This window comes from Prenolepis imparis, unplaced genomic scaffold (assembly GCF_030444845.1).
Source record: "Prenolepis imparis isolate NDT839.2.m4 unplaced genomic scaffold, iyPreImpa1.0 SCAF_89, whole genome shotgun sequence".
NCBI lineage: Eukaryota > Metazoa > Arthropoda > Insecta > Hymenoptera > Formicidae > Prenolepis > Prenolepis imparis.
The window spans coordinates 107,335-133,458 of record NW_028141247.1 but is presented as its reverse complement, the minus strand read 5'-3'; the positions used below and the strand labels follow the sequence as shown (position 1 = coordinate 133,458).

The window sequence follows — 26,124 nt, the reverse complement described above, 5'->3', positions numbered from 1 at the left end:
ACGATCCATTGAAACCATCTTCGTATCTAATGTATTTCGATGTAAATAATTTGTATGGATGGGCAATGTGTCAACCATTGCCTTATGCTGATTTTCAATGGGTCGACGATGTATCTAATTTCGACACATCATATATCGCGCTCGATTCACCCACAGGCTACATCCTCGAGGTAGATTTAGAATATCCACGACATATTCACGACACGCACACTGACCTACCGTTTTGCCCGACACGCGACAAGCCGCCAGGCAAGCGGGAAGATAAGCTTCTCGCAACGCTATATGATAAGAAGCGATATGTGATACACTACCGCAACCTGCAGCAATGTACGCGTCACGGCCTTCGCGTTGCAAAAATACATCGCATATTACAATTCGCGCAATCTCCATGGCATATATTTACAATTAAATTGATTATTCGCGACAATGCCCAATCACTATCGCGTTCTTGAAACTCTCCTAGCGATGCTAGTGTGGGGTCGATAACGCGACGTTTGTGCCAATCATGTAAATCGGAGGTGCGAAAGATTTCAAAGTTTTTCGTATTGATACTTTTATTAGCACGCTTATCGCCCGACATGAACTCGCCATTAAATATAGTGTTCACTTTCACACTAGTGTGTTTTTGCTGTTACGTCCGGAGCGCAGTCGCGGCGTGAAATTCGCGAGAAATAATTATCGCGGTACACGTGCTCGGATTATCGCGCTGAACAACGTCGTATTTCGGAAAACCTTTCCGGGGATACTCACGACGAAGGGTGTTCTGCCAAGGCTACACGCAACGGTTCAATGTCTTGCGGAGTGGAGGGTGTCGCCTTAAGATTCGTACGAGGGAGTTGCAAATGTTACTCAGGAGTATGGGGATATTATCGAATATAATCCTGAAAACATTCGAGGGAATCATCGACGGAGTGGAAAATTGTAATCACGATGTTACCATCGGTGTCGATACGAAAGGTTTCTTCGCCGTTGATGTACCGTAGGTAAGCGATCTGACAACGGTAACAGTGGAGATGAAGGTCGCGAGTTACCGACAGTCGATGGAAGTTACACGCTGAGCAAAGTATTCCGGTTGGTAAGTTACCGATTACGAGCAAATGTTTGGCAATGTTCAACCATTCGTTTCGAGCAGTACCGCGTAAACGCATATGGCAGTCTACACAAAGGGCGGCATTTGTTTCTTTATTAATAAACCCGACTGATATTTGGCAGTAAGGGGTTCCCTGTTCAATCTTCTTCCTCTTCGGGAAGAGGCAAGATGTACGTGGCGATGAGGTACTGAGGCCTTATTGGGCACATGGGTGAATTATTTAAATAAATGGAATTAAATAAATGAATAAAACGTTCGCGTTATTTTATTTGGAATTCTAGAATATTCATTGAGTGTGCTACGTTAGTTGCGCTTAGTTTGCAAAAGAGAAATCGTCGAGATCCCTTTTTTTTATCAAGGGTCTAAGGGTCAGTTTTATGACCCTAGGCAAAAAACAGAGTTTCACTTTTATGGCCCTTGGAAAACGCAGTTTTCCAAGAGTCTTTACGAATATTCTAAAGACCACGTGTAAAGTTATATTTCAAATTTCGTAGAAAATATTAATTTTAAATATGTTTAAACAATAATTATACACGCACGTGTTTGAAATTATTTCGATAATTTGGCTATTTGTGACGGCAAATAGTCTTATTCTTTAGTACTAGAATCTTAGCGTTGAATTTTATTATTTATTTCAATTGTTTATAATAGTTGAGACTTACCTTAGTGGATCTCTGGGGGGTGGACAGTGGTTCCCCGATGCTCTGGAATAGGCGCGTCGTAATGGGTGTGCAGATGTCCGCCCTGATTTGCAAATACCGGGTGCGACGAGGATCGTTGTCCGGGATGTCGTCTCTCGGAATACGAGGGTTCTCGAATTCGATTGGAGTCAATTGCACTGGCCACTTTCTCAGTTTAACGTCTTTATTATTAACAGCGAACGGCGCGGTTCCGTCAAATAAATTATCGTACTCTGAGTCGTTATGATAGTAGGTGCCGATGAGATTTGAATATTCACTCGATGATGCCGGATAGTAGAGTCGCGCGGTTAAACGGCGAAGTTGGTTTTTCCTGCCTGCACGGCGTGTCTTAGGCATAATGATTTATAATATAAAACATTATGAATATTGCGTCACTTTTACAATAAGTCGACGTGCGGCGGTCCTCACTGTCGGTTATTGTTCCAGTGCGTAACTACGAGCGGTTCGTCCTCTCGAAGTAGTCAGAACAGAATTCAGAAATTATAAGAAAAGTGAAATCGTGCGGCAGCGACGAGCGGTTCGTCCTCTCTAAGTCGCAGCTTGGATTCCACTAAGAAAATTATTTATATAATAGATTTTCACTACACGTGCAGATTGGAAGAACTCGTTTTAGAATATTTTAGAAATACTAAAATCGTAATATTAGAATAGTAATAATATTAAAGCAAAATATTATATTGGAAACGCGTGAAATTGGAATTGGAATTGTTTAAAATAAATGTGGAGAATTATTATAAATGAAACACACACTTTTATTCTAAATTAACACTGCACGATACAAAGTTAACTAAAGTTAAAGTTTTAATACTAGAGTTAGGACTTATAATATTAGAGTTAGAATGTTAGAATTGAATTAGATTTAGAATTAGGAGAGCGTTCAAGGTATGACTGCTCTAGTCGGAGTCGCGATATGATCTGCCGGATTTTGGGACCGCTCTGAGGTCCTTCGTTTTCGGTGGCTCGGCGCTGCGGCGGCCCGAGAGTGGGAGACGCTCGGTGTAGCGGGGGCGTTTCCCCGTAGTGGGAAGTTCCTAGACGTTACGCAGCGCCTCTCCTAGTCACTAGGCTGAGTTAGGCATCATGGCCGGCACTGGCGCGCTTTTCAAACAGCGCTTAGAGGACTTAGAATTTATTTCATGTGAAAGTAAAAATTTTATGTGACCGGACGTGACACCTCCCCCCTTAAGAGAAAATGTTGGATCATGTTCCAATGCTCCTCTGGCAATCGTGTTGAGCATAGAGGGCTTTTCCATGGGAAACATGATATGATCGCGGAGGCGATCAAGGTCCTCGCTGGTGTAGATGCCGCTAGAGGCGAGTGAGTCGGGACTCACGTATTTCCATGATGGTTTGGTTAGCGGTTTGATCGTTGACGGCGCCATTGATTCCACGAGTTTTGGCGTCAGTCGATACCAGGTGCTGCGGATTTGATACAACGCTGGTAGAAGTCCGTTGCAGTCCCTGAGTGTTCCAGATTTTGTGATTGTATTTTTGATCTGGGTAATAGGAAAAGGGATTTATTCTGGTGGGTGACGGGAAGCTCGTTGTAGCAATTGTACGTAGACCTCTTCCTTCTTTGGCTCGATGTCGTCGACTTTGCATTCTTCTATGTCCAATAGGGAGAGCGTAGTGATATTTAAACCGCGGCCACCGCAATCATAGCCTATTAGCCCGTTTGAGGCTGAGGCTAACAGTACGGTTATAGCTAAGATGGTTACGTATGTCTTCATTCTACTGGGGTTTGTCGACTACTGGCCGGTCCTCCGCCGGGGCATCCAAGTCGTCTGGTTCGGAGTGGGGGTCTTCCTCGGTGGGGGCCCGATGCGGCGAGGCTTTTAATTTATCCTCGTGTACAATTCTTGTTTTAGTTCTACTTATAGCTAACTTAACATTATGATTTCCTAAAAGATTAATTATTTTATAAGGACCCGTGTATTGGTCGCCCAATTTTCCTTTGCTCGGTTCTTTCAACAAATATACATAGTCTCCTGCTCTGAATTGTCGAGTATTAACTCTACGGTCATAATAAATTTTTGATCTTTGTTTAGCGGCAATTAGGTTTTCGCGGGCGATAGCCTGAATGTCTGTTAATTTGTTAAAAAGAGTTGTGAGATAGTTAGCATAGCTTTCGTCCGCGACGTCGGCGACGTCAGGATTGCTGGAAGGTGCCCTGGCTATCCTCCCGAAGACTAACTCGTGAGGGGTGTATCGCGTCCCCTCATGTACGCTCGTATTATAGGAGAATGATGCTAATTTTAGGTATATGTATATCCCATTCGTTATTTTTATCTACGTACTGTTTTAGGTATTCCCACAAAACGTGGTGGGAGCGCTCTATTGAGCCATTAGATTGCGGCCTATAGGCCGTAGTTTTAAAGAGTTTAATTCTAAATTTCTTCGCTATATTACGCATTAGGCTATTTAGAAAATGCGATCCCTGGTCCGTTAATATAGCTTTCGGTGCTCCGAAAACGCATATTAATTCATTCGTGAATGCGTCTGCTACATTAATCGCGTTTGCAAAGGGATCGTTAAAGAATACTTAGTTAGGAGGTCTTGTACAGTGAGTATATACATGTTGTTAGTTCGCGTAACGGGTAATGGACCCATGATGTCCATCGAGACCTTGTCGAAGGCCGCGTCAGGTGTATCTATCAATATCATGGGTTGTCTGGTTTTTACGCGGACCAGTTTCTTTAGTTGGCAAGGGCGGCAATTTTTGATGAACGTTTGGATATCGGTTTTCATGCCGTTCCATTGGTAGCGCTTTTTCATACGTTGGTATGTTTTGGAAATACCTTTATGGCCGCCAATCGCCGAGTTGTGATTTTCGGCAATAATATTTTCTCTTTCGTCCTCCGGTGGGACGGAGATTTCATTCCTACAAATAAATATTTTTACATTGGTTTCGCTTAAGACGCGCGTTAGCAATGAGTATACGATATCCCAAGGGACATTATCGATGTCGCCTCTGATTATCGAGATAGACGACAGCTCCGTTTCCCTGACGACGTCTAAAAGCGATCGAAATGATTCTTTTAGTATCTCTCTTTCCGTAGCTCCCGATTCGCGTTCTTCAATGACAAGCGATATAATTTGGCCATTTCCGTCGCAGTTTATTCTTGCCCTGGCTAGAGCTGCTCCTCTAATCATAGGCAAGGATTTACTTTCTCGGAGTATGTGAGCTCCGCGGTCGACTGGTACGCCTTGTTGTGTGACGAAGATAACAAGGTTATCTTTTCGCGTAGAGAAGTTATCTGGAATAGGTACCACTTGTGGTCCCATTCTAGTTCCTTGGACGAATGGTTCGTTTATGTTGTCGAAAATCGGGGCGTTGTCGCTAAGGTCGGAACTGTTGTCGTTCTCGGTCTCGCTTGTTTCACCCGATTCGTCATTAGCTTCGGTTTCGCTAGAAGATCGCGGGTTCGGCGGATCATCTATATTATCGTTTTCCGCTCGTTGCGGGGTTTCCTCGGTTTCTCGAGGCGCTTCTTCGGTTTTCTTTCTTTTAGCATTGAATAATGACTCTTCTGAGCTGGAGAGCTCTCGAGTCTGTTCGAGGGGTAGAATTTGTTCTATTTCGTTTAGCTAAAGAGTTAGATGGAATAGGGTTTCTGGAGAGTGCGTCGGCGTTATCGTTAATTTTACCTGGCTTATACACTACGTTATATTCGTATTCCGCGAGTTTAAGGCGCCATCGGATGAGTCGTGAGGTGGGATCTGTTACGGAGTGCATCCATACCAGCGGTCTGTGATCCGTGACTAGCGTGAACTCCGTCCATTGTAACGTGGTCGTCACGACGCGCGTCCGCCCCAGCCTAATCGCGGAAGCTTCTCCTTCCATCTGTCAACCGCGCGCTGCCGGGCCCTCGCCCTCTCCACTTCCGCCGCTCTTTGTGTCAGGGCCAGTCCCCGCTCGCGGAGGTCCCTCTTCTGATTGTACAGTTCTTTGTACACCTCCGCTAGCAGAGACCATGGTATCGACCCTGACACCACACACGCTGCTTCTACGGGGACGGTGCGATAGGCTCGGACAAGCCTGACAGCCAGCTGCCGCTGCAATTCATGCAGCGACTTTACGCTGGCGACTGTCAGGCTGCCCGACCACACCGGAGCCCCGTAGAGCGCAATGGACCCGACCACCCCCATGTAGAGGCGGCGGGTCCTCTCCTGGGCCCCCCGATGTTGGGCAGCAGTCGGCCAATACTGTTGACCGCCGCCCTAATTCGAGGGGCCAAGCGACGAAAGTGATCCTTCCAGTCCCAACGGCTATCAAATGTTAGTCCCAGATATTTCATCTGGGGCTTTACTTCCATTCGGACCCCTTCTACCGAGATATGGGACCAGGGTGGCCCTCCCCTTCGTTCCCCGGAGAAGAACATGATCTCTGTTTTTTGGAGGGCCACCCTTAGTCCCAATGCGCGAATCCGGCGAACGACGAGAGTCACCCCCGCGCGCGATCTGCGTGCGGCTTCGTCCCAATTATCCCCACGGGCCAGCACCAGCGTGTCATCGGCATAACACACCAGGTGCAGGCCCGCGAGGAGGGCGCCCCGCAGCACCCAGTTGTATCCAAGGTTCCACAGGATTGGTCCAAGGACCGAACCCTGCGGAACCCCACAGTATACTTCCCTTGTGTGCAGCTGTTTGTACCGTCCCCTGTATGTGATGCACCTATCACTAAGATAATAGTTCCCGATCACCTCCTGAATATAAAGAGGCACTTCGTGATAGCGAAGCGCCTCTCGTATATATCTCCAGGGCAACGTGTTGAAGGCGTTCGATATATCAAGGCTCGTCGCCAACAACACGTCGCCCCGGCGGACCGCCTCATCCGAGAAGGCCTTCACGCGCAGTACCGCATCTATCGTAGATCGACCTTCTCGGAATCCGTACTGACAGTCCGCCAGATCGGGCCCTACCCGCGACAGGTGCAGTCTGAGGCGGGCCGCAATAATACGCTCAAAGAGCTTGCCCGCCTCGTCCAACAAACAGATGGGACGGTACGCCGCGGGAGAGTCCGCGGGGCGCCCCTCTTTTCTTAGCAGAACGAGTCCCACCTCCTTCCATATGCGGGGAAAACGTCCCGTTTTGAGGCAGTTGTCAAACAACTGCCTCATCCGGCCTCCGAGAGCGCTCAGCGCGATGGGATCCCAGGCCTTTCCTGGGATCCCATCAGGCCCCGGGGCGGTATTTTTTGCCCGAAGCCTGCGGATTACCCAGGTGAGCTCCTCCCCCGTTATTTGCAAGTCCTCGGTCCAGTTAGTTTGGACCTCAGGACCTGCTGGTCCTTCCCCACTCTCCTCTCCGCTGTCACAGGGGAAGAGAGTGGAGACGACCTCCTCCAAGAATCGAGGGTGGAGACCCTCCGTGATCGGCGGACCCCCTGATCGCAGTTTCTTTCTAACGATCAGATAAGGGCGCCCCCACGGGTCCCTATCAAGGGTCTGCAGGAGCTCGTCCCATGCCTGAGCTTTCGCCTCCTTGATGGCTCGCTGAAGGGATTTCTTTGCAGTTTGATATCCCTCCAACAGCTCGGCCTCTGCTTCTTCATGGCGCCTGCGACGACAACGGGTGTACCTGCGCCTTGTCCGGATACATATGGCTCGGAGCCTCGCTATATCCGCGGACCACCAGTACACTCTCCTCCTTTTATTGTCGGCCTGGCACCGCGGCATGGCCGTATCACATATATCGGTCATGGCCGCTCGAAACCAGGCCGCCTCTTCATCCACGTCACAGGCACCAGGCGCGGGAGTTTCCTCCATCGCCTTTGCAATAGCGGCCACCCTCAAGGCGTCCCTGTCGAGATGCTTGAGCGCCCATCGGGGGGGCAGTGGTCTACCCCCGCCTGGAGAGCGCGGCTGACTGCCCAAGGAGGGGTCCGAGACCTCCATCCGTATGTATCTGTGATCAGAGAGGGTCTCAGACCCCCCCATCACACGCCAGCCGGTCACCATGCGCGCAGCTCTGGGAGATCCCCATGTCACATCGACAATTGATCCCCCGTTCTGCCGCACACAGGTGTGAGTCGATCCTTTGTTTAAGACTAAGAGATCGAGCTCCGTCCCCCATTCACCAAGGACATCGCCCCTTGCATTGGTCACGGGAGAACCCCACTCGCCAGATTTGGCATTGAGGTCCCCCATGACCAATAGCAAGCCGGGCAGGAAACGGTTAATCTTCGCCCCCACCCGTCCCAGATATGCCTCGAATTGGGCAAGGTCCCTGTTTGGCGAGAAGTAGACCCCCACCACGACGATCTCCCCCCATTTTGCGATCACATATCCCTCACCGCTCCCCTCAATGGAGAGCGGGAGGGAATTTGACCCCCTGTCCCCAATAATGGCGACGGAGCCCACTGTGTCCCCTAACCAATTTGTTCTTGGGAGGACCTGATATGGCTCCGCCACCACCGCCAAGTCAATATTCCACTCCGCCATGTGCTGCAATAATAGGTCCTGCGCCCTGGCGGAGTGATTAATATTTGTTTGGAGAAGGCGGCTATTGTGCAACATTTATGTTTGCACAGCCGCCTCCTCCTGGCAATTCTCCCTAGGGGCCACTTGGGCCGCATCCTTGGGGGGGAGGGGAGTTGTCTCTCCTTCTTCTTTCTCCTTCCCCTTATCTTTGCTTAACTCTTTTGAGTTTTTGACCCCCCCTTTCTTTCCGGCACGGGAATAGGAGCATCCCCCTCCCCCGTACCGGTGATCAGCCTTGCGCCCATTGTCACGGCAGAACGGGCAGCAAGGCCGGTCTGTGCAGCCGGCAGCTGTATGGCCGGGCTTTCCGCAGCGGTAACATAGTCCGCTGCGGTCCACCTCGGCCGTACACGTGGCCCTGGTGTGGCCCGCTCCCATGCATCTGTAGCACTGCAGTGGACGAGCCGCCAGGGCTTCTACTCTTGCCGTGATCCATCCTATTTGTATTGGACCCGAGCGCAGGATCTTGCTGGCTGCAAGAGCCGGGCATTGCACCCAGCAACTCCCCAGATCGCCCCTAGGGGATCTGGTGATTTTACCCACCTTGATGTTCCCCTCAGGACAGGCCCCCAGTTGAGGCCAAGGCCTCGACTATTCCCTCTGGGGATGCCGAGTCGTCTAGGCCAAAAACCCTGAGCTCGGCCATCTTTACGGGTACGGAGACCCTCACTCCTTTCGGCTCCAGAGCCGCCCTGAGGGTCTCCGCAAGTTTCTGCGCTTTGTCTGCGCTCCCCTCTCCTACTACTTCGTAGAGGATGCCGCCAGTAGCAGCCCTTCTCGGCTTGAGAGTGGGGATCCCGAAGTCCTTGAGACGAACATCTTTTTAGACCCCCGCTACAAGCTCCCCGAGTTGCCTATTAACAGGTTGCCCGGCGGAATCCGTCACCTCCATAGCGTCCCCCCCCTGAACGGCCATACTAATCAGTATAGCCGCTCTCTTGGGGGGGTGGACTTTGGTTTTCTTCTTCGCCTGAGGCTGAGGGGTATCCCCAGCCTTCAGGCGCACTGCTTCCTCTTTATTAGGAGTCCCCTTCTTCTTCTCGGCGTTGCCCCCTTTAGGCAAACTTCCTTTTGGGGGCTGCGCCTTTTCTACGGAAGGCTTATTGGCCTTCCTTTTGCTCCTCCTTGATTCCACTTTGGTGAAGCTGCCCTTTTCCACAGCTATCTTAGTCTGCTGCGGTGTGTCGGACTTCCTTAGTGGAGCTGCTGGGGCTTTGGAAGGCTACGCTGTCGCAGCGCCCTTAGCTTTTTTCCGCCCCTCTCGGGATGTGGAAGCTTTAGAGGGATTAGCCCTCTCGAGCATCTCCTCCCGGACCCTCCCCCCGGACTTCAACGCTGCTGCGTATGATGTCGGGGGGGCGGCCCCAGGCGGTTCCCTCTTTTTAGAGAAGGAATTCCCGAGCTCGGGGCGGAAGTCTTTATCCGCCGGAAGCCTCTCCTCGACCACCGCCAAACGGGCCGAGACCATCTCCATAATCCGTTTAGAGATGTTGGCCTCCATGGCGATGAAATTGGGATTTCCCCCCAGGGTGGTGATGGGGGGCTTACTACCTCCCTCCCCTATCCTCATAGCAGCTCCTTCTCCCTTTCGGGAAGACTGGGTGGAGATTTCCATGGGGGAGGGGGTACAGGCAAGGAAAGCCTCCCTTCGTTGAAGGGAAGCGATTTCTCCCCTCAGTACCTGGACCTCCCCTAAGATTTTTTCCATATTTTGCCTCGTTAAGGCTAGTTCTTCCTTAAGCCTGTTATTTTCTTCTAACAGCCTCCTAGACTCGCCGCTTTGTGTCCGGCGGCATAATTCCATCACTGCCGAGGTAAAAACCTCGGCAGTTTCCCTGAGAGTTTTACGAGAGGTACCCTTGTAGCCTTTCGTAAAAGTGGATATTTTCTTAATCGCCCCCACACTCTTCATTGTCTCTGCAACGATCTCTGTGGCAGTGAGATCCCTGAGCCCGCGTTGGTCCTCCATCCTCTCCTCAGAGGGGCATCCCAGAAGGACCTGCATGGAGCGGGTGCTACACCCCTCCAGCCAATTTTCTCTAAGCTCTCTATCCGCTTGGAGGTAGGTATCTTCTTCCTCCTCCTTCTTCATTTGGCGGCGAACTGCTTGCACGCCGATTTTCAGCCCTGTGCTATAAGGCATTCCCTTCCTTATTTTTGGACGTCATCGGGAGTAGTCCCCATGATGTCCATTTCCTCCTGCTCCGAACCAGAGTTGAGGGAGGACCTATCTCTACTCCGGTTCTCCTCCGCATCCCCCTCATCGTCGCTATTTAACGCCGCAGACAAAGGGGTCAAGGATGTCCCTAACGTCCTCTTCTTTGAATAGCCTTCCGTCCTTACGTTCTTCCGGCGTTTGTCCCTCATGAGTCTCTCCCGCTTTTTATAGTCTGTTGGAGGGACAAACGTTCCCCCAACAGCCTCCTCTGTTCCCATTTGCACGCGGTCCAGAACCACTCTGGGAGAAGCATCCCCTATAAGACTCCTGACCCGTTCCTGAGTCAAGGCCCCCTCAGTTGTAGTGGAGACAGGGGTGTTGGGAGCCGAGCTTGCTCCGTTCCTCGTCGCCCTCCTGTTCTCTCCTTCTTCTCCGTTCTCCCCCGCTGTAAACGAGGGGTTACTGCCCGTATTTATTTTTTTTGTTGTAATTAGATCCGTCATTTTTAGTTAATCCCACTACCCCCAGCGGCTCGGTGGGCCGGCGTATCTCCCACCGACCGACGAAGTGCCCGAAACGTGACCGGCACACTCCGCCGGCCGGGCCCGATGGACTCACCGGGAGCCCACCTATGCCGAAACCAGAGGGGATAAAGACCCCCCCTGGCCCGGCTCCAGCCCCTTACTCCCCCGTGTGAAGCTTTGACACCGCACACGGGTTTTTCGGGGGTCCCGCGCCTCCGACAGCGCGGGCACCGCTGGGGTGGCGCCACCCAGGGGGCCCCACGGACGGTTGGGGTGAGGACGCCGCTCCCCGTCCACACCTTGCCCGCCGTGGCGACCAGCACGTCCCCCCGCCGGGAATCACGTCCAGCGGAAGAGACTACGCCTCTCCTGACCGGCCGGTTCGGAAGGGGAAACGGTCCCGACCGGCCAGGAGTACCTGCTCTCGCCGCCGAGCCCTGCCTCGGAATAAGTCCGAGCGGCCTCGGCGGCAGGTCCGCGTGGCACCCTCCGGGCTATGCCCCTTGGGTAACCCCTCCGGGCAAAGCCCCTCGGGTAACCGCGCGTGACCTCCGCGCCGCGCCCGACCCGAGCTCGGAATACGTCCGAGTGGCCCGGGCTCGGCTACCCCCCAGGGACGCTGGGACGGAGACCCAGGCTACCCAGCCTGGGAACTCCCAACCAGCACCCTGGGGTACTTCTTGTCGCCGGGCCCCGCCTCGGAATACGTCCGAGCGGCCCCGGCGACTGACCGCTGTGATCCCCTCCGGGCGCCGCCCCTCGGGTTAAACCCTCCGGGCAAGGCCCCTCGGGTGATCACAGCTGGTCCCCTCCCCCGCGGCCCAAGCCGCATGAAATCCCCACCCCGAGACCCCGGGGGGAATACCCCCGGGAGAAAAACCCCCGAAAACACCCCCCCGGGAAAACAGAGCAAGAACCCCGCGGCCCGGGCCGCAAAATGCATGGCGGTAGGGCAAGCGCCGAAGCGCCGTGCAATGCCCTCTCCTAACGGTGCCATGCCACCGGGCGTTTGTATTCAAGGTCGCCATCCTCTACCACATACGAGCCGAAGCTCTGTAGGGGAAGTGGGCCCCCTCCTCCCAAAGGGAGGGCTCCCCGGGACTGGGGAAAACTCCCAGACTCGGGGAGTTGATGTACCCGACGTTACTCGGGTACGGGATGCTGTTAGCACCCCTTGCAAGACTATCCTCTTGCAAGGGGTGAGCCCTCTCGCCACGGCAAGGCCGCATCCCACGAGAGAGATATAGGCTAAACCTTTTTTTTTTTTTTTTTTGATTCGTAGTGGAAATCCTCATGGATACCCCCGCCTCCGGGTAGAGGACGGGTGGTTATGTGGGACTCCTTGCCCCCCTTGGCCGATCCACGTATGGATCGGTCAGGGGGCGCAAGACCTACCCACTAAAACCACTACGGATACCTTCTCGGGCGTTAATGGGGGACGGCCAGGATGCTGGAATCCCATGCCGTCTGGCCGCCCCCCCCGCCTTTATCCCTCCTAAGGAAAGTGCCGCAGAAGGCGACACTTTCCCCCCGTAAGCGCGGGTTCTCGCGGTTGCGGCGCAGGGCGGTATCAACCCCACGCCGCGCCCTCCCATAAGTTTGGGGGGCGGGGTCACGGCTCGAGTGTGCCCGCTCGGAGCCCTGGGACCTAAACGTCCCCAGCCCCCACCCGCAGACCTCATCCCGCGTCATAGTGTGACGCGGGTATGTGTTGGGCGGACCCTCCCCGATCCCCGCCACCACAGACGAGCAAGCTCGCCGATGGCGGGGAAAGAGAGGGCCCTCCCCCGTCCTCCGCGCTTTCATCACCTATTCTCCTCCTTTTTCTGAGGGCGTACCCCCCCCGATCCCCGCCGCCACAAGTGGGCAAGCCCAGCAACGGCGGGGATGGAGGGGGCACGCCCCCCTTCTCCTCGCTACTCCTTCTTCTTACACTGGGGGTGCGCCCCCCCCCGATTCCCGCCACCACAAACGAGCAAGCTCGCCGATGGCGGGAAAAGAGGGGGCCCGTCCCCGTCTTCCATCTCCTCCTGTTCATCCTTCTCTTCTTCTTCTTCTGAGGGCCAGGTATTTCTCCCGGCCCTTTCCCTCTCTCTTTCCGCTTCCTCCTTCGAGTACTCTCGCAGAAGGAGGAAAAAGCTCCCCACCTTTCTTTCGCACCGACTATTGCGGATACTACCATTGGCAGGGACAGGTCGCGCCCCACTGCGGCCACCAGGTCAGCCCTCTCGCCCACCCACGCAGGACAATCCGCGAGGGTGTGCTGGGCGTCATCCCTTGGATGGTCGCAGTGGTGGCAGCTTGTTGTCCTCTCCCTGCCTATGCGACCCAGATACTCACCGAAGCATCCATGCCCGGTGAGCACCTGGGTCATCCTGTACGTGACACCCCCATGTTCCCTGCCGAGCCACTGGTTCAGGCAGGGAAGGACAGCCTCGACGGTCCTGCGGCCCGGCAGCCTCGGGTCTTGGAGGCGGCCGGTCCATCTCTCTATCAGGACCCGTCGCTGTTGGACTCTTATGGCACAACGAGTACGGTCCGTTATGACAATCCCCTCCATTTGTAGCCCGCGTGTACACCTATAAACTTCGGCGTACATGCGGGCTAACAAGTACTCTGCGTTGATACCACTGCTTACCCCCACTGCTACACCGCTTACTGTACGGTAGCCCCGACAGATTCTACACGCCACCCGCCTCTGGACTCTGAGGATCGAGTCCCTCAGTTTGCGGGTGGCGCACACCTTCTCCGCCCATACCGGGGCCCCGTACAGCAGCATTGAATGGACCGTACTCGCGTATAATCGACGAACACTCCCACCCGGTCCCCCGAGGTTTGGAAGTAGACGACATAGCGCCATCGCTGTTTTTTCCACCCTCGGGGTCAATTGGCGGAAGTGCTCGCCAAAAGTCCAACGGCTGTCCAGGTGGAGACCCAGGTACTTGATATGGGTCCCCACCTTTATGGGGGTGCCTTCCACCACGAGAGAGAACCTAACCTAACCTTTTTTTTTTTTTTTTTTTTCGTGTGGAAATGCGCGACCGCATACCCTCACACCTCGGGGGAGGTGAGAGGGTTATGTGGGGCTGGGATCAACGCCCACCGGGACTCAAATGCGTCCCGGGGACTCCCCCGACCCACTAAAACCACACGGTGGCCCTCTGAGCGCTTGTGCAGCGGCCCCGGGAATCGCTTTCGCATACGCCGGAGTCGCTGCACGCTGAGCTTGCGCTCCAAACCTTGATAAAAGGACCGGGTTTTACCCCGGTCCTGGAAGGAAGAGAATGGGGCCACCCATTCTCTTCCCCCTCGTGAGAGCCCGCGTGCAGTGGATCTCCGAAGCCCCCGCTCCAAAGATCCTGCGAGCCCTCCGCCCCCCCGTGTCACGGCTCCCTCCGCCCCCGGAGGGGGTTAGGATTCGGCCGTGACACGGGGGGGGCACCTCTCGGAAGACCCCCTCGAGAGAGGGAGTATCCCTAAGCGGGAGGGAGGGGCCCGTGAACCTCGTCCCGTGGGGCGAGGATCGTGTCCCCTCCATTCCGCCTCTCTTTTGGTTTTCTTCCGGGGATCGGGCTCCCTCCGCCCCCAGAGGGGGTTGGGATTCGGCCACGGTCCCCGAGAGAACCTCCTCGCGAGGGGAAGAGCCGTCCCCCTAGAGGAACGACTCTCCCCCCCCTCCGAGGCGGGATCTGGGGAACACTGTTCTCCCGATCCCGCCTTCTTCGCACAACTCCTTCCCGCTATCCTCTCGCCGCGGCTGCGGCGAATCTCCTTCTCCGGACGCCAGCCCTCTTGCGACGCATCGGGTCGGCGTCCGGGTCTTCCTCTCTCTCCCTTTCCGCCACCTCCTTCCGCGTTAGGACGTCCTCGTAGAAGGAGGCGACGGCGCTCCACTTTTCTTTGCTCTCCAGCATGGCCTTGATGCTGGAGAGCTGCAAATCTCCCCCTATTGCATCGGTCAGGGCACGGCGCTGTTCCGCCCATGCTGGGCAGAATTCCACTGTGTGTTGCGCCGTGTCCCTGACTTCCGTACAGTGGTGGCACTTCGTCGTTGGCTCCCTCCGCGCCTTATCGTGCAGGTACTCACCGAAGCACCCGTGCCCGGTGAGCACCTGCACAACCCTATAAGAGAGTCCGAAATCTCTCGACAGCCAATCCGATAGAACCGGCTGAATTGCTTGGACAGCGCGCAGACCGGCCCTCGGTCGGAGTAGTTCCTCCGACCATCGTTCCACTGCGCGCTGTCTTGCCCTTTGCCGGGCCACTTCTGCCGCTTTCGGTGTCAGGGCCAGGCCCCGCTGGCGAAGGTCCCTCCTCTGCTCGTACAGTTCCTTGTACACCTCCGCCAGCAGGGTCCAGGGTATCGACCCCGACACCACGCATGCCGCTTCCACGGGGACCGTGCGATAACCGCGGACGATTCTGATGGCCAGCCTTCGCTGCAGACCTAGCAGCAGTCTTTGACTGGGTACCATCAGGTCGCCCGCCCACACAGGTGCCCCGTAGAGCGCCATGGATCCGATCGCCCCCATGTAGAGGCGACGGATCTTCTCCCTCGGCCCCCCGATGTTGGGCAGCAAGCAACCAATACTGTTGACCGCTGCCCTTATCCGGGGGGCTAAGCGACAGAAATGTTCCATCGGCTGTCGAGCGTGAGTCCCAAATATTTCAAATGGGGCTTCACCTCCATTCGGACTCCCTCTACCTCTATATGGGACCGAGGTGGTCCCCTCCTTGGACCGTTGAAGTGAATAACTTCGGTCTTTTGGAGGGCCACCTTCAGTCCCAAAGCGCGGATCCGTCCAACAACGAGTGCCAGACCCACCGATGCAAGTCGGCGGGCCCCCTCCCAATTGTCGCCCCGGGCAAGCACCAGCGCATCGTCAGCGTAACACACTAGGTGCATGCCCGGGAGAAGTGCGCCCCGCAACACCCAATCGTATCCGAGGTTCCACAGGAGTGGTCCTAAGACCGACCCCTGCGGAACCCCCCGACTCATCCTCCTGCGATGCGGCGTTTGGTACCGCCCCGTGTAGGATATCCACCTATCGCTGAAGTAGTCCCCGACCACATCCTGAATGTACCGAGGCACCCGGTGGTACCGGAGTGCCTCGCGGATGCATTCCCAGGGCAGCGTGTTGAACGCGTTCGAGATATCTAAACTCGTCCCGATCAACACGCCGCCCCTTGCCGTTGCTTCATCCGAGAGGGCCTTGACGCGCATAATAGCGTCGATCGTCGATCTGCCCTCTCGGAATCCGCATTGGCATTCCGCCAGGTCGGGTCCTACCCGCGATAGGTGGTCCCTGAGGCGGGCAGCTACTATTCTTTCGAATAGCTTGCCCGCCTCATCCAATAAGCAAATGGGGCGGTACGCCGCAGGTGAGTCTACGGGGCGCCCCTCTTTCCTAAGGAGAACCAGTTTGGCCTCCTTCCAAATATTGGGAAACCGTCCCGTCTTGAGGCAACTGTCAAACAACTGTCTCAGACGGCCCCCGAGGACGCCTAGGGCCATGGCCCAGGCCTTGCCCGGTATTCCGTCCGGCCCCGGAGCAGTGTTCTTAGCCCGGAGCCGCTTAACCGCTTGGACGAGCTCCTTCCCGGTGACCCTTAGGTCCTCCGTCCATTGATTTTGGACTATTGGACCCAAGGGTCTGTCCCCGCCCTCTTCCTCCGCGTCCGGAGGAAAGAGAGTGGTGACCACCTCCTCTAACACGTCGGGTTGGAGACCCTCTGTGATCGGGGGTCCACCGGACTGCAGCTTCTTCCTTACAATCCGGTATGGACGCCCCCACGGATCCTTATTGAGGGTTTCCAGGAGCTCGTCCCAGGCCCGGGCCTTGGCCTCCTTAATGGCTCGTTGGAGGGATCTCTTCGCCTCTTTATATACCTCCAACAATTCGGCCGCCTCGTCAGCAGTGTGACGCCTGCGTCGACAGTGGGTGTACCGGTGTCTCGAACGGATACACGTCGCGCGTAGTCGCGATACTTCCTGAGACCACCAGTACACTCCCCTCTTCTTATGATTGGCCTGGCTCCTCGGCATGGCGGAATCGCAAATCTCCGTCATTGCCGATCGGAACCAGGCCGCCTCCTCGTTTGCGTCGCAGGCGTCAGGCGCGGGAGGTTCTTCCCACGCCTTGGCTGTGGCGGCCGCCATTAAGGCGTCCTCATCAAGGCGCTTGAGCGCCCATCGGGGTGGCAGAGGTGCACCGCGTCTTTCCTCTCGGGGGCGTGGCCGGCGTCCTAAGGAGGGGTCAGAGACCTCCATCCTTATATTTCTATGATCCGATAGGGTCTCCGACCCCACCATCACACGCCAGCCACTTACCATACGTGCGGCTTGAGGGGATCCCCATGTGACATCTACGATGGATCCCCCGTTGTCCCGCACGCAGGTAAACTCCGACCCTCTGTTGATGACCAGAAGGTCGAGTTGTGCCCCCCACTCTTCCAGGATCTCACCCCTTGCATTGGTCACGGGGGAACCCCACGCGTCCGATTTGGCGTTTAGGTCCCCCATGACCAAGACCCGGCCCGGGAGGTGGCGGCTTATTTCGTCCGCCAACCTACCCAGGTACTCCTCGAACTGGGTGAGATCCCTATTGGGAGAGTAGTACACCCCTACTACGACGGTTTCCCCCCATCTTCCGGACACAAAGCCCTCCCCTTTCCCCATTAGGGATAATGGTAGGGCTTCCCTTTCTCCTTTTCCAACAATGGCAACGGAGCCCAAAGTGTCCCCCAGCCAGTTTCCCTGCTGTGGGATCTGGTACGGCTCCGCCACTACCGCCAGGTCGATGCCCCACTCAGCCAGGTGTTGCATGAGCAGGTCTTGTGCCCTGGCCGAGTGGTTAATATTAACCTGGAGGAGATGAGCATTGTCACGAGGCATAATTACACCTTGCTCACCTCCTCCAGGCCAGCCTCCCCAACATCAGCAGTTACTTGAGCTGGCTTCTCGGGTACTTGCTTCCCCTTAACCCCCCTTCTTCTTTTTTCTTCGGCTGCTCCTGCTTGCTTCCGTTCCCTCCCCTTTTTATTTTCGCATAGGCACAGGCCCTCCCCCCGTACCTGTGGTCGGCCTTGCGCCCGTGATCTTTACAATACGGGCAGCAAGGCCGCTCTGTGCATCCACCCATCTTTACCGCAGCGGTAACAAAGACCGCTGCGGTCTGTCTCAGCCTTACATGTGGCGCGAGTATGACCCGCGCCCATGCACCTGAAGCACTGTAGCGGGCGGGCCTCCAGTACTTCCACTTTCACTGTGGTCCAACCAACCATCAGTGGGCTAGCCTTCGCTATCTTACTGGCCGCTATAGACGGGACTTGCGCCCAGCAAGAACTCAGGCCGTCCCGGGGGGACCTGGATATTTTCCCGATCCTGATATCCCCCTCGAGACAGCCTCCTGCCCCAGCCAATGAGGCCAAGACGCCTTCTGCTGTCGCAGAGTCGTCCAGGCCGGAGATACGCATCTCCGACCTCTTTACAGGGACGGAGACCCTGATTCCCTTGGGTTCAAGGGACTTCTTCAAGGCCTCCGCCAACAGTTTCGCCTTTTCGGCATTCCCCTCCCCGGCCACTTCGTACAATAGGCCCCCAGTGGCGGCCCTCTTTGGTTTCAACGACGAAATGCCGAAATCCTGCAGACGAATCTCCTTCTGGATTCCGGCCATCGCTTCGCCCAAAGACCGTTGGGTCGCCACTCCGTCGGCGTCCGTGGTCTCCATCTCGTTTCCCCCATGAGATGGCATGCTAATTAGGATTGCCGCTCTCCTGGGGGGGCGGATGTTGACCTTTGGTTGGATCCTTTTTCAGCCGCTCCACTGGTCTCCTTTGCCGCTGTACCCTTTTTCGCTGCTGCTCCCCGATTCGCTGCCGCTACTATCGGTAGAGCTCTTGCCTCCTTCCTGATAGGCTGAGGAGGATTCTCGGAGTTCTTCGTCCCCTTCTTCTTCTTGTTCCCCTTCTTCCTCGCCTCCGCCACCATCCACTCCTGCTCCTCTTTCCTGTTATGAGGAGCAGAGAGTATTTTGACGTCAGTGCAGACCTCTTGGATTAAAGTAATCCTCGGTTTCTGCACTGCCGTCACGCCAACTTTTGGCCCGCTCTTTGTTGGAGCGGAGTTCTTTGGGGGTTGCGGAGGTTGACAAGTCTTGCTCCTCAGCACCCTCTTCTCCTTGGGCTCGTCGCCGGATTTTGCAGCCGCTGCTGCAGCATATGTTTTTGGAGCCTTCGCCCCTGCCGGTACTGTCTTATTGGCAGAAGCTCCCACCGGAGGTCGAAAGCTCCTTTCCGGTGGGAGCCTCTCCTCGACCGCCGCGAATCTTGCATTGATCATCTCACCTACTTGTTTGATGATCGAGGCCTCTATGTTGCCTATTGCAAGTTCGCTCTCCTGTTGACAGGATCTCGGTGGTCCCCACTCCTCTCTGCCTGATAGGACATTGTCCTATCAAAGTCGGTCCAAGGGCAACGCCCTTGTCGCTGCACTTTCCCTTCGTTTTGAGGTTGGCTAGAGACGTGTCCTCCTTGGCGGCCAGATTGTCACCCCCTTTTCCGGAGGTGACAAATTCCTCCCTCAGATTCCGAATTTCCACCCGAAATCCTTGAACCGTCCGATCATGGAGGCTATTTCCGCTTTCAATTGGCGGTTTTCCTCCCTCAGCTTGAGGTTCTCCTCATTTGCCGTCCGGCGACATAATTCTTTAGTAGCCGTTGTGACCACCTCTGCCGCTTCCTTGAGGACTTTGCGGGAGGTCCCCTTGTACCCTTTGGTGAAAGAGGAAATTTTCCTAATCACCTGGACAACTTTGTTGACCTCCGCTATAATTTCGGAGGCGGGGAGATCAGGGATTTCCCGTTTCTCCACCTCCGCCTCTTCACCGTCCTCGATGATCTCACCCTTGAGAACCTTCATCGACCGAGTCTTGGCCGCTTCGGTCCACTCCTCCTCTAGTTCCCTCTCGACTTGGAGGTATTCCTCCTCCTTCGCCTTAGCGCGTCCTATGTATAGGCCGTACCCTTCCTTGGGAGGCCATCCCCTTCCTCTCTTGGGAACATCTATCGGCCCCTTAGCCGTCTCTACGGCTTCCTCCACGTCCTCTACTTCCACTTCCACCTCCTCTGTCTCCGTAGAGGAATACTGAGCAGGTGACCTGATTCTCCTTCTCTTCTTTCCCTTGCCGCTCTTCATTCTTCCCTTCGCTCCACTGATCCGGATAACTTCTTCCATCCGGAAGTCCGCGTCCGGGGGAAGAGGAGTCGATGCAGCAGCATCCTTCAGCTCCGTGCTGAACTTCATCGCCTCCTTGGCCCCAACCCTGGAGCGTATTTCCTCGACTTTACCCGAGGACTTCATGCTCGCGGAAGACGGGCGTCTCTCCTCCTTACCGATAGCCGGTGTATCCCGACCCGAGCCATGGTCACTCTCCGTGTCCATCTTCTCGGTGTCGTGTCCCGACTCATCCCTTTTGCTGTTAGGGATTTCCGCCTCCCTCTTTGTATTCGTACTTTTAGTTTTATTGTTAAACCTAACCTAACCTAACCTAACCTAACCTTTTTTTTTTTTTTTTTTTTTTTTTGCGTCAGGAATGTGTTAAACACATACCTTCCACCTCGGGGGAGGCTTCGGGTTATGCGGGGATGGGAAAGGGCGGAAGGCCCATTTCCCGACCCGCTAAACCTGACGGTGGTCCTCCTGGCGCTACTCGGAGGCCCCGGGAATCGCTTTCGCATGCACACGGGGCCTCCGAAGCGCCGTGACGCACCACTTTCTGGTGCGTCCCCTCCGTTTGATAGGACAATGTCCTATCAGGCAGAGAGGAGTGGGGACCACCACCACTCCTCTCCCCTCCGTGGGGAGGCGGCGTGCAATGGGACCCGGGAGCCCCCGCTCCTAAGTCCCTGCCGCCCCCCCCGGCCCCCAATGTTGCCGCTCCCTCCGCCCCCAAAGGGGGGTTAGATTTGGCGACAACAAAGGAGGCCCCCTCTCTCGACGGCGGCCGCTCCCTCCCCCCGGGAGAACCCCTAGGGGGTATACTCCCGGTGGAAGGGCCACAAACCACCGCCTACCTCGCAGGGGGGGAACCGCGTGCAATGGGGATCAAGCCGGAGCTTGGACCCCCTGCGGCACCCTCCCACTGCCAGACGCCATGACTCCCCCCCTCCCCAAAGGGGTTAGGAGTTCGGCCAGTGGCGTCCGGCACTAACGCCGAGGCCTCTCCGAGGAGACGCCCCGGCTGGACGGGGACGCAGGGCCGCCCGCCATCCCACCGGCCAACTCTTACGAGCCGCCGGCGGGCGGGCAAGCGGCCAAGCGCCCCCGTCCCTCCTTCTACTCACTATGAACTCACAGCGCTCCTCCCTCCTCCCCCCACTCCCCCTTTAATGGGGGAGACAGTCAGGCCCACGCGCCCGGGGGGCCTCCACCTCGGCTGTTTCGCCGAGGGAACCCCCCCGAGCCCGCGGCCGGGTTCTCTCCTCATTCCCCCCGGGATGCGCGAGGGCGCCGCCCTAGCGCATCCCGGCCCCCCAAGTTGGTGCGCAGACGGTCGTCGGAGGTCCACACACAGTGGACACCGAGGGCCGCCCACGCACTCCGACGCCCTGTGGCCAGGGGCGGCGCAGCGATAACACCGTCCGCCCCTGTCCACCAACGAGGTGCACCGGTACCGCACGTGCCCAGGGCACAGGCACCGGTAGCACCTCGCCGTCCCCATTGCATTGGCGGCCGTGGCCCCGCCGAGGGACACGGCCCCCGCAACACCCTTAACCCTAACTCCATCTCCATTACTACCCCTGACACCAGCGCCAACGCCGACGCCAACGCCAACCCCCGCTCCCACAATCCCCACAACCCTTCTCCTCTTTTTTCCACCACCTCGCCCCACAACCTCCACCCATTCCCCCTTATCTCCCCCATCAGAGGACGAACCGGACAAGTCCGGCTCCTTCCTCTCCATCCTCTCTTTCTTCCTCCTCGCACCCGTCTTGTTCTCAGCGATCCCCTTCTCGAGCAAGGCGAGCCTTTCCATGTTGGAATCCAGTCTGGACATTATGTCGTCCAGCCTGGACTCCAGCCCATCCTTCATTTTGTCCCGAGGCGGAGTCTCCGGTGACGCGGCCCGACCGATGACTTCTTCCGTCATCGTGGCCGCATCACAAACCCTCACCTCGGGCCGACGCTTGAGCCGCTCGCATTCGCTCTCAAACAAGCATGCCCTGCGAGCCAGCTCCATCGTCCCCTCCGTTATGTCATTGATTTTATCCGTCAATGCGTTTAGTATTTTACCTTGGTCCACCGTAATGTCCATATTTTCCACGAGCTTGTGGATTAATTCCTCCGCATCACATCGGTCATCGACACATCTCGCGGTAATATCGCGCGAAGGACGATCGGCCAGAGACTCCTCGTACCAAGTACCCATTTCTGGTCCAAAGAGCTCCTCCATCTGAAGGGCCCCAAGCTGTTCCCTCTTTTTTGCCTCTTGCTGCCCGTCGTTCGATGACGACAGGGTAGAGGCCGGGACTATACCCCCCTCCCTGCCGGGCCCTGAAGCATCCGAGTTCTTCTGGGCCGGTACTACCTTCTTTGTCTTTTTGCCTCCCATATTTGTGTTTTTATTTCGGGGTGAGCTCCCCTAGGGCGGTGGGCCTAGGCTCTTAGGCAGCCGCCCACTGCCATCATACACTCATTCATACATAGCCCCCATGTTTGTCTACTCCCCCGACGGCCCGTCCGGCATGGGTGGCCCTACCGGGGCGAACCCCGCCGGCATGGCCCGTCAGGATCATCGTTAGACAATCATGAGAACTTCACGCATACCGCCTTTCCAGGCATGGAAAGGCCTTGTACCAAGAATTCTTGGTACTGGTCGCTCTTAGCACCCAGTACGACAGTGTACTGGGTGAGCCCTCTCACCACGACAAGGTGGCGACCGACGAGAGGGGACGGGAGAGAACCTAACCTAACCTAACCTAACCTAACCTAACCTTTTTTTTTTTTTTTTTTTTTTTTTTAATTTAGCGATACGGCGCTGGGCAGGGGAATCCATTACGGATACCCATGGGGCCGGCCCCATGGGTTATGTGGGACTCCTCCGGTCGCGGCTCCACGTCTCAAGTGGTCGATCGGGGTTAATACCCAATCCCCCACGAGGGACAACAAGCCACGGTCGGCCCTACCCACTAAACCCCTGCCCGTGACCGGAAGGCATTCCTCCTTCCTGGTCAATGTTGGGCCCAGGAGAACTGCTGTCGGCATTACGTTCCCAGACCCAACCCAGCTTCGCGTTTCACTGCGAAACCCTCCTCACGGTAATCTCCTTAAAATACATATATACACACACATATTTACATACACATATGCATACACATATCTTCGTTATACATACACACACACATACACTACACTCATACACACTCAGAGCTAAGTTAAATACATAGCTATACGGTACATAGAGTATAGCTCCCAATAATACATATATATACATAACGTATTTACATATATCTGCAAACCTATATACACATTGCACACATACCAAGCAGTATTGCGCACATCCCTATATGCTTAGTTCTAATTAGAGCTAAACCAATCCAGTCCAACTATTAGCTAGACTAAGCCATCCCTATGTAGATTATTCTAGTATATATATATATCGATATACACATACGCGCATGATCTTTCCTCTCTTATTTACACCTAAACTATATACAGATTAGATCATCACTATTCGACACTTCCTTATTGTGACGAATCACTTGTGGAAGTGTCAGACTCCTCTTCATCGCTGGACTCGGGTGGGATCAGTGCCTCGCGCGCTTGTCTCTCCCTTTCCCGATTTTCCTTATTGAGCATAACTGACTCAGCAAATTGAGTCAGCGCTCTCCAGGCTGTCTCTTCCAAGGTGATAGCCTTCACCACCGTTTCCAGTTTCAAGTCATTCCCAATAACAGACTTCAGGACATCTCTATCCACGTTCCACTTCACGCACTCCTGTAAGGTGTGTTCAGCTGTGTCCACCTTGTTCTCGTCACAGTGTTCACACACTAGCGATCCCATTTTACCTATTCTATACAAATAGGAGGCAAAACAACCATGTCCCGTCATCAGTTGGGTCAGATGGAAGGCCATTCTCCCATGTTTCCTGTCTAACCAAGCTGAGAAGTTAGGCAGGACGGCGTCCCTGGTGCGGATTCCAGCGATCATAGGTCTTCGGAGATAAATCTCCCATTGTCGCCTTGTCAGCAGAGCCTCGGAAACTCTGATCTCCTCTGCTGCCTTCGGAGACCAGTCATTTTGCCGTCTCAGATCGACCGTCCTCGCATATACTCGTTTCCTCATTGCTGCCATCAGGTGGAGCGGTGGCATTCTCGCCAAGATTCGCCGCGTCGAGAGAGACTGTCCGGTATGCCGATATCACCCTCAAATTGGTGATTTTTATCAGCCGATCGAGCCTCTCGCGATTACGTCTCGCCGTTGTCAGGGCGTCGCACCAAATTGGCGCGGCATATAACACAATTGATATCACAACATTGGCGTAGAGTCTTCTTTTAGCTTCTCTGAGGCCCCTTAGGTTGGGCATGAGCCTGCCTAATGCTCGAGTTACTTTGGAGACTTTGGTCTCTACGTACTCAAAGTGGTCTTTGAACATCATTCTGTTGTCCAAGATAACTCCAAGATACTTCATCGACGTTCCGGTTGGGATTAGTTCGTCACCGATAACAACGCTCGGATGTTGATCTGGCTTCCTCCGTCCATGAAACAATACCGCTTCGGTTTTGCTAGCTGAGACCGATAAACCCAATCTTTTTATTCTGTTAAGAATAAGAGCCGTCTGTGTATTGGCCCTCGCTGTGGCCGTAGCAATCGTGTCGGCAGTCGCCAGGATAAGAGTGTCGTCCGCGTAACAAATGGTCCGACACCCATACTCACAGCCGTCCTGAAGCACGCTGTCGTACCCAATGTTCCATAGGGTCGGGCCGAGGACCGATCCCTGAGGTACTCCGGCAGTCATTGGCCTGGTAATAATATCGCCCTGTTTATCTACATATTCGACAGTTCTCTGATGTAAATAACTGTCAATGACTCTTCGTAAGTACTCGGGAAAGCCTTTCTGTTCGAGTGCCTTCCTAATAACAGGCCACGGGAGTGAATTAAACGCATTGCTAATGTCGATGCTTATCGCAATTACCACACCGTCCTGCTGAATCGCTTCCTCTATTGCGGTCTGAACCTGTGCAAGGGCGTCGCAAGTTGACCTCTCCTCTCTGAAGCCAAATTGGTCCTCCGAGAGCTGGAACCTTGGGTTTTCCTTCATCCATTTGTTAAGCCGATCTACAATGGTCTTTTCAAAAACCTTGCCCAGTTCATCGAGGAGACATATCGGGCGGACTTTCGGCATTTCCTCGATTGAGTTGTCCCCGCCTTTGGGTATTAGAACCAGCATAGCTCTTTTCCATCGCACGGGGAAAGTGCCTTCCTTAAGACATGTATTGAAACATTCGGCAATGTCGAGGATCATTTCTCCTGGCAGTTTCCCAAGGATTTTAGCCTTGATCCCGTCAGGTCCTGGCGCGGTATTGCCACCAGCTTTACGCTTGATGACTTCGAAAACTTCCCGACCAGTTATGAGGTTGACCTCTTCTTCCTCCTCGTTCCATCGCCAATCTATCCATGCCTCCGCTGGGTTAGATTCTCTGCCACTGGGAAATAGAGACTCCAAAAGGGTCTCAACTATATCCTCATTTAAGGTCTCGGTGAGACTTGGAGATGACCTCCTTAATCTCTTCAGAACGATTTTATAGGGTAACCCCCAGGGATCATCCTCAATCGTCTGAATGAGTTCTTGCCAAGCTTGAAATTTGGCCTTATCGATCTCATGTTTCAGAACCCTTCTGGCGTCTATATACTCATTTCTGAGTTGTTTTGTCATTTCCGGGCGTCTGCCTCTTTGCTTGGCTTTAGACCAAGCTCTTCTTTTCATTATCGAGATCTTTCTAAATCTCTCGATTTCCGAGCTCCACCAATACGTTTGCTCTTTCAATGGATGCTTCTTTATCCTGTTTGCTCCTGCATCGCAGGCTTGATGGATAGCTTGCTCGATCCGTTTAGCCATTTGTTCGGCCGTTTCTTCGGCATCCAGTTCACTGGCGTTTGCACAGTTC

General features: G+C 54.9%; 1 protein-coding gene across 1 annotated transcript; it reads right to left on the bottom strand.

Annotated features, from left to right (window-relative positions):
- Positions 1-23,701: 23,701 nt before the first annotated feature.
- Positions 23,702-24,091, bottom strand: LOC145947481 (uncharacterized). The gene has a single exon (XM_083057261.1). It carries the CDS (start codon positions 24,089-24,091, stop codon positions 23,702-23,704), a length of 390 nt encoding a protein of 129 aa, XP_082913387.1.
- Between the last annotated feature and the right edge of the window lie 2,033 nt (positions 24,092-26,124).

What these genes read in the sequence shown, in the direction of transcription:
- LOC145947481 (XM_083057261.1), bottom strand. Translation starts at nt 24,091, where the DNA reads ATGGCCTTCCATCTGACCCAACTGATGACGGGACATGGTTGTTTTGCC.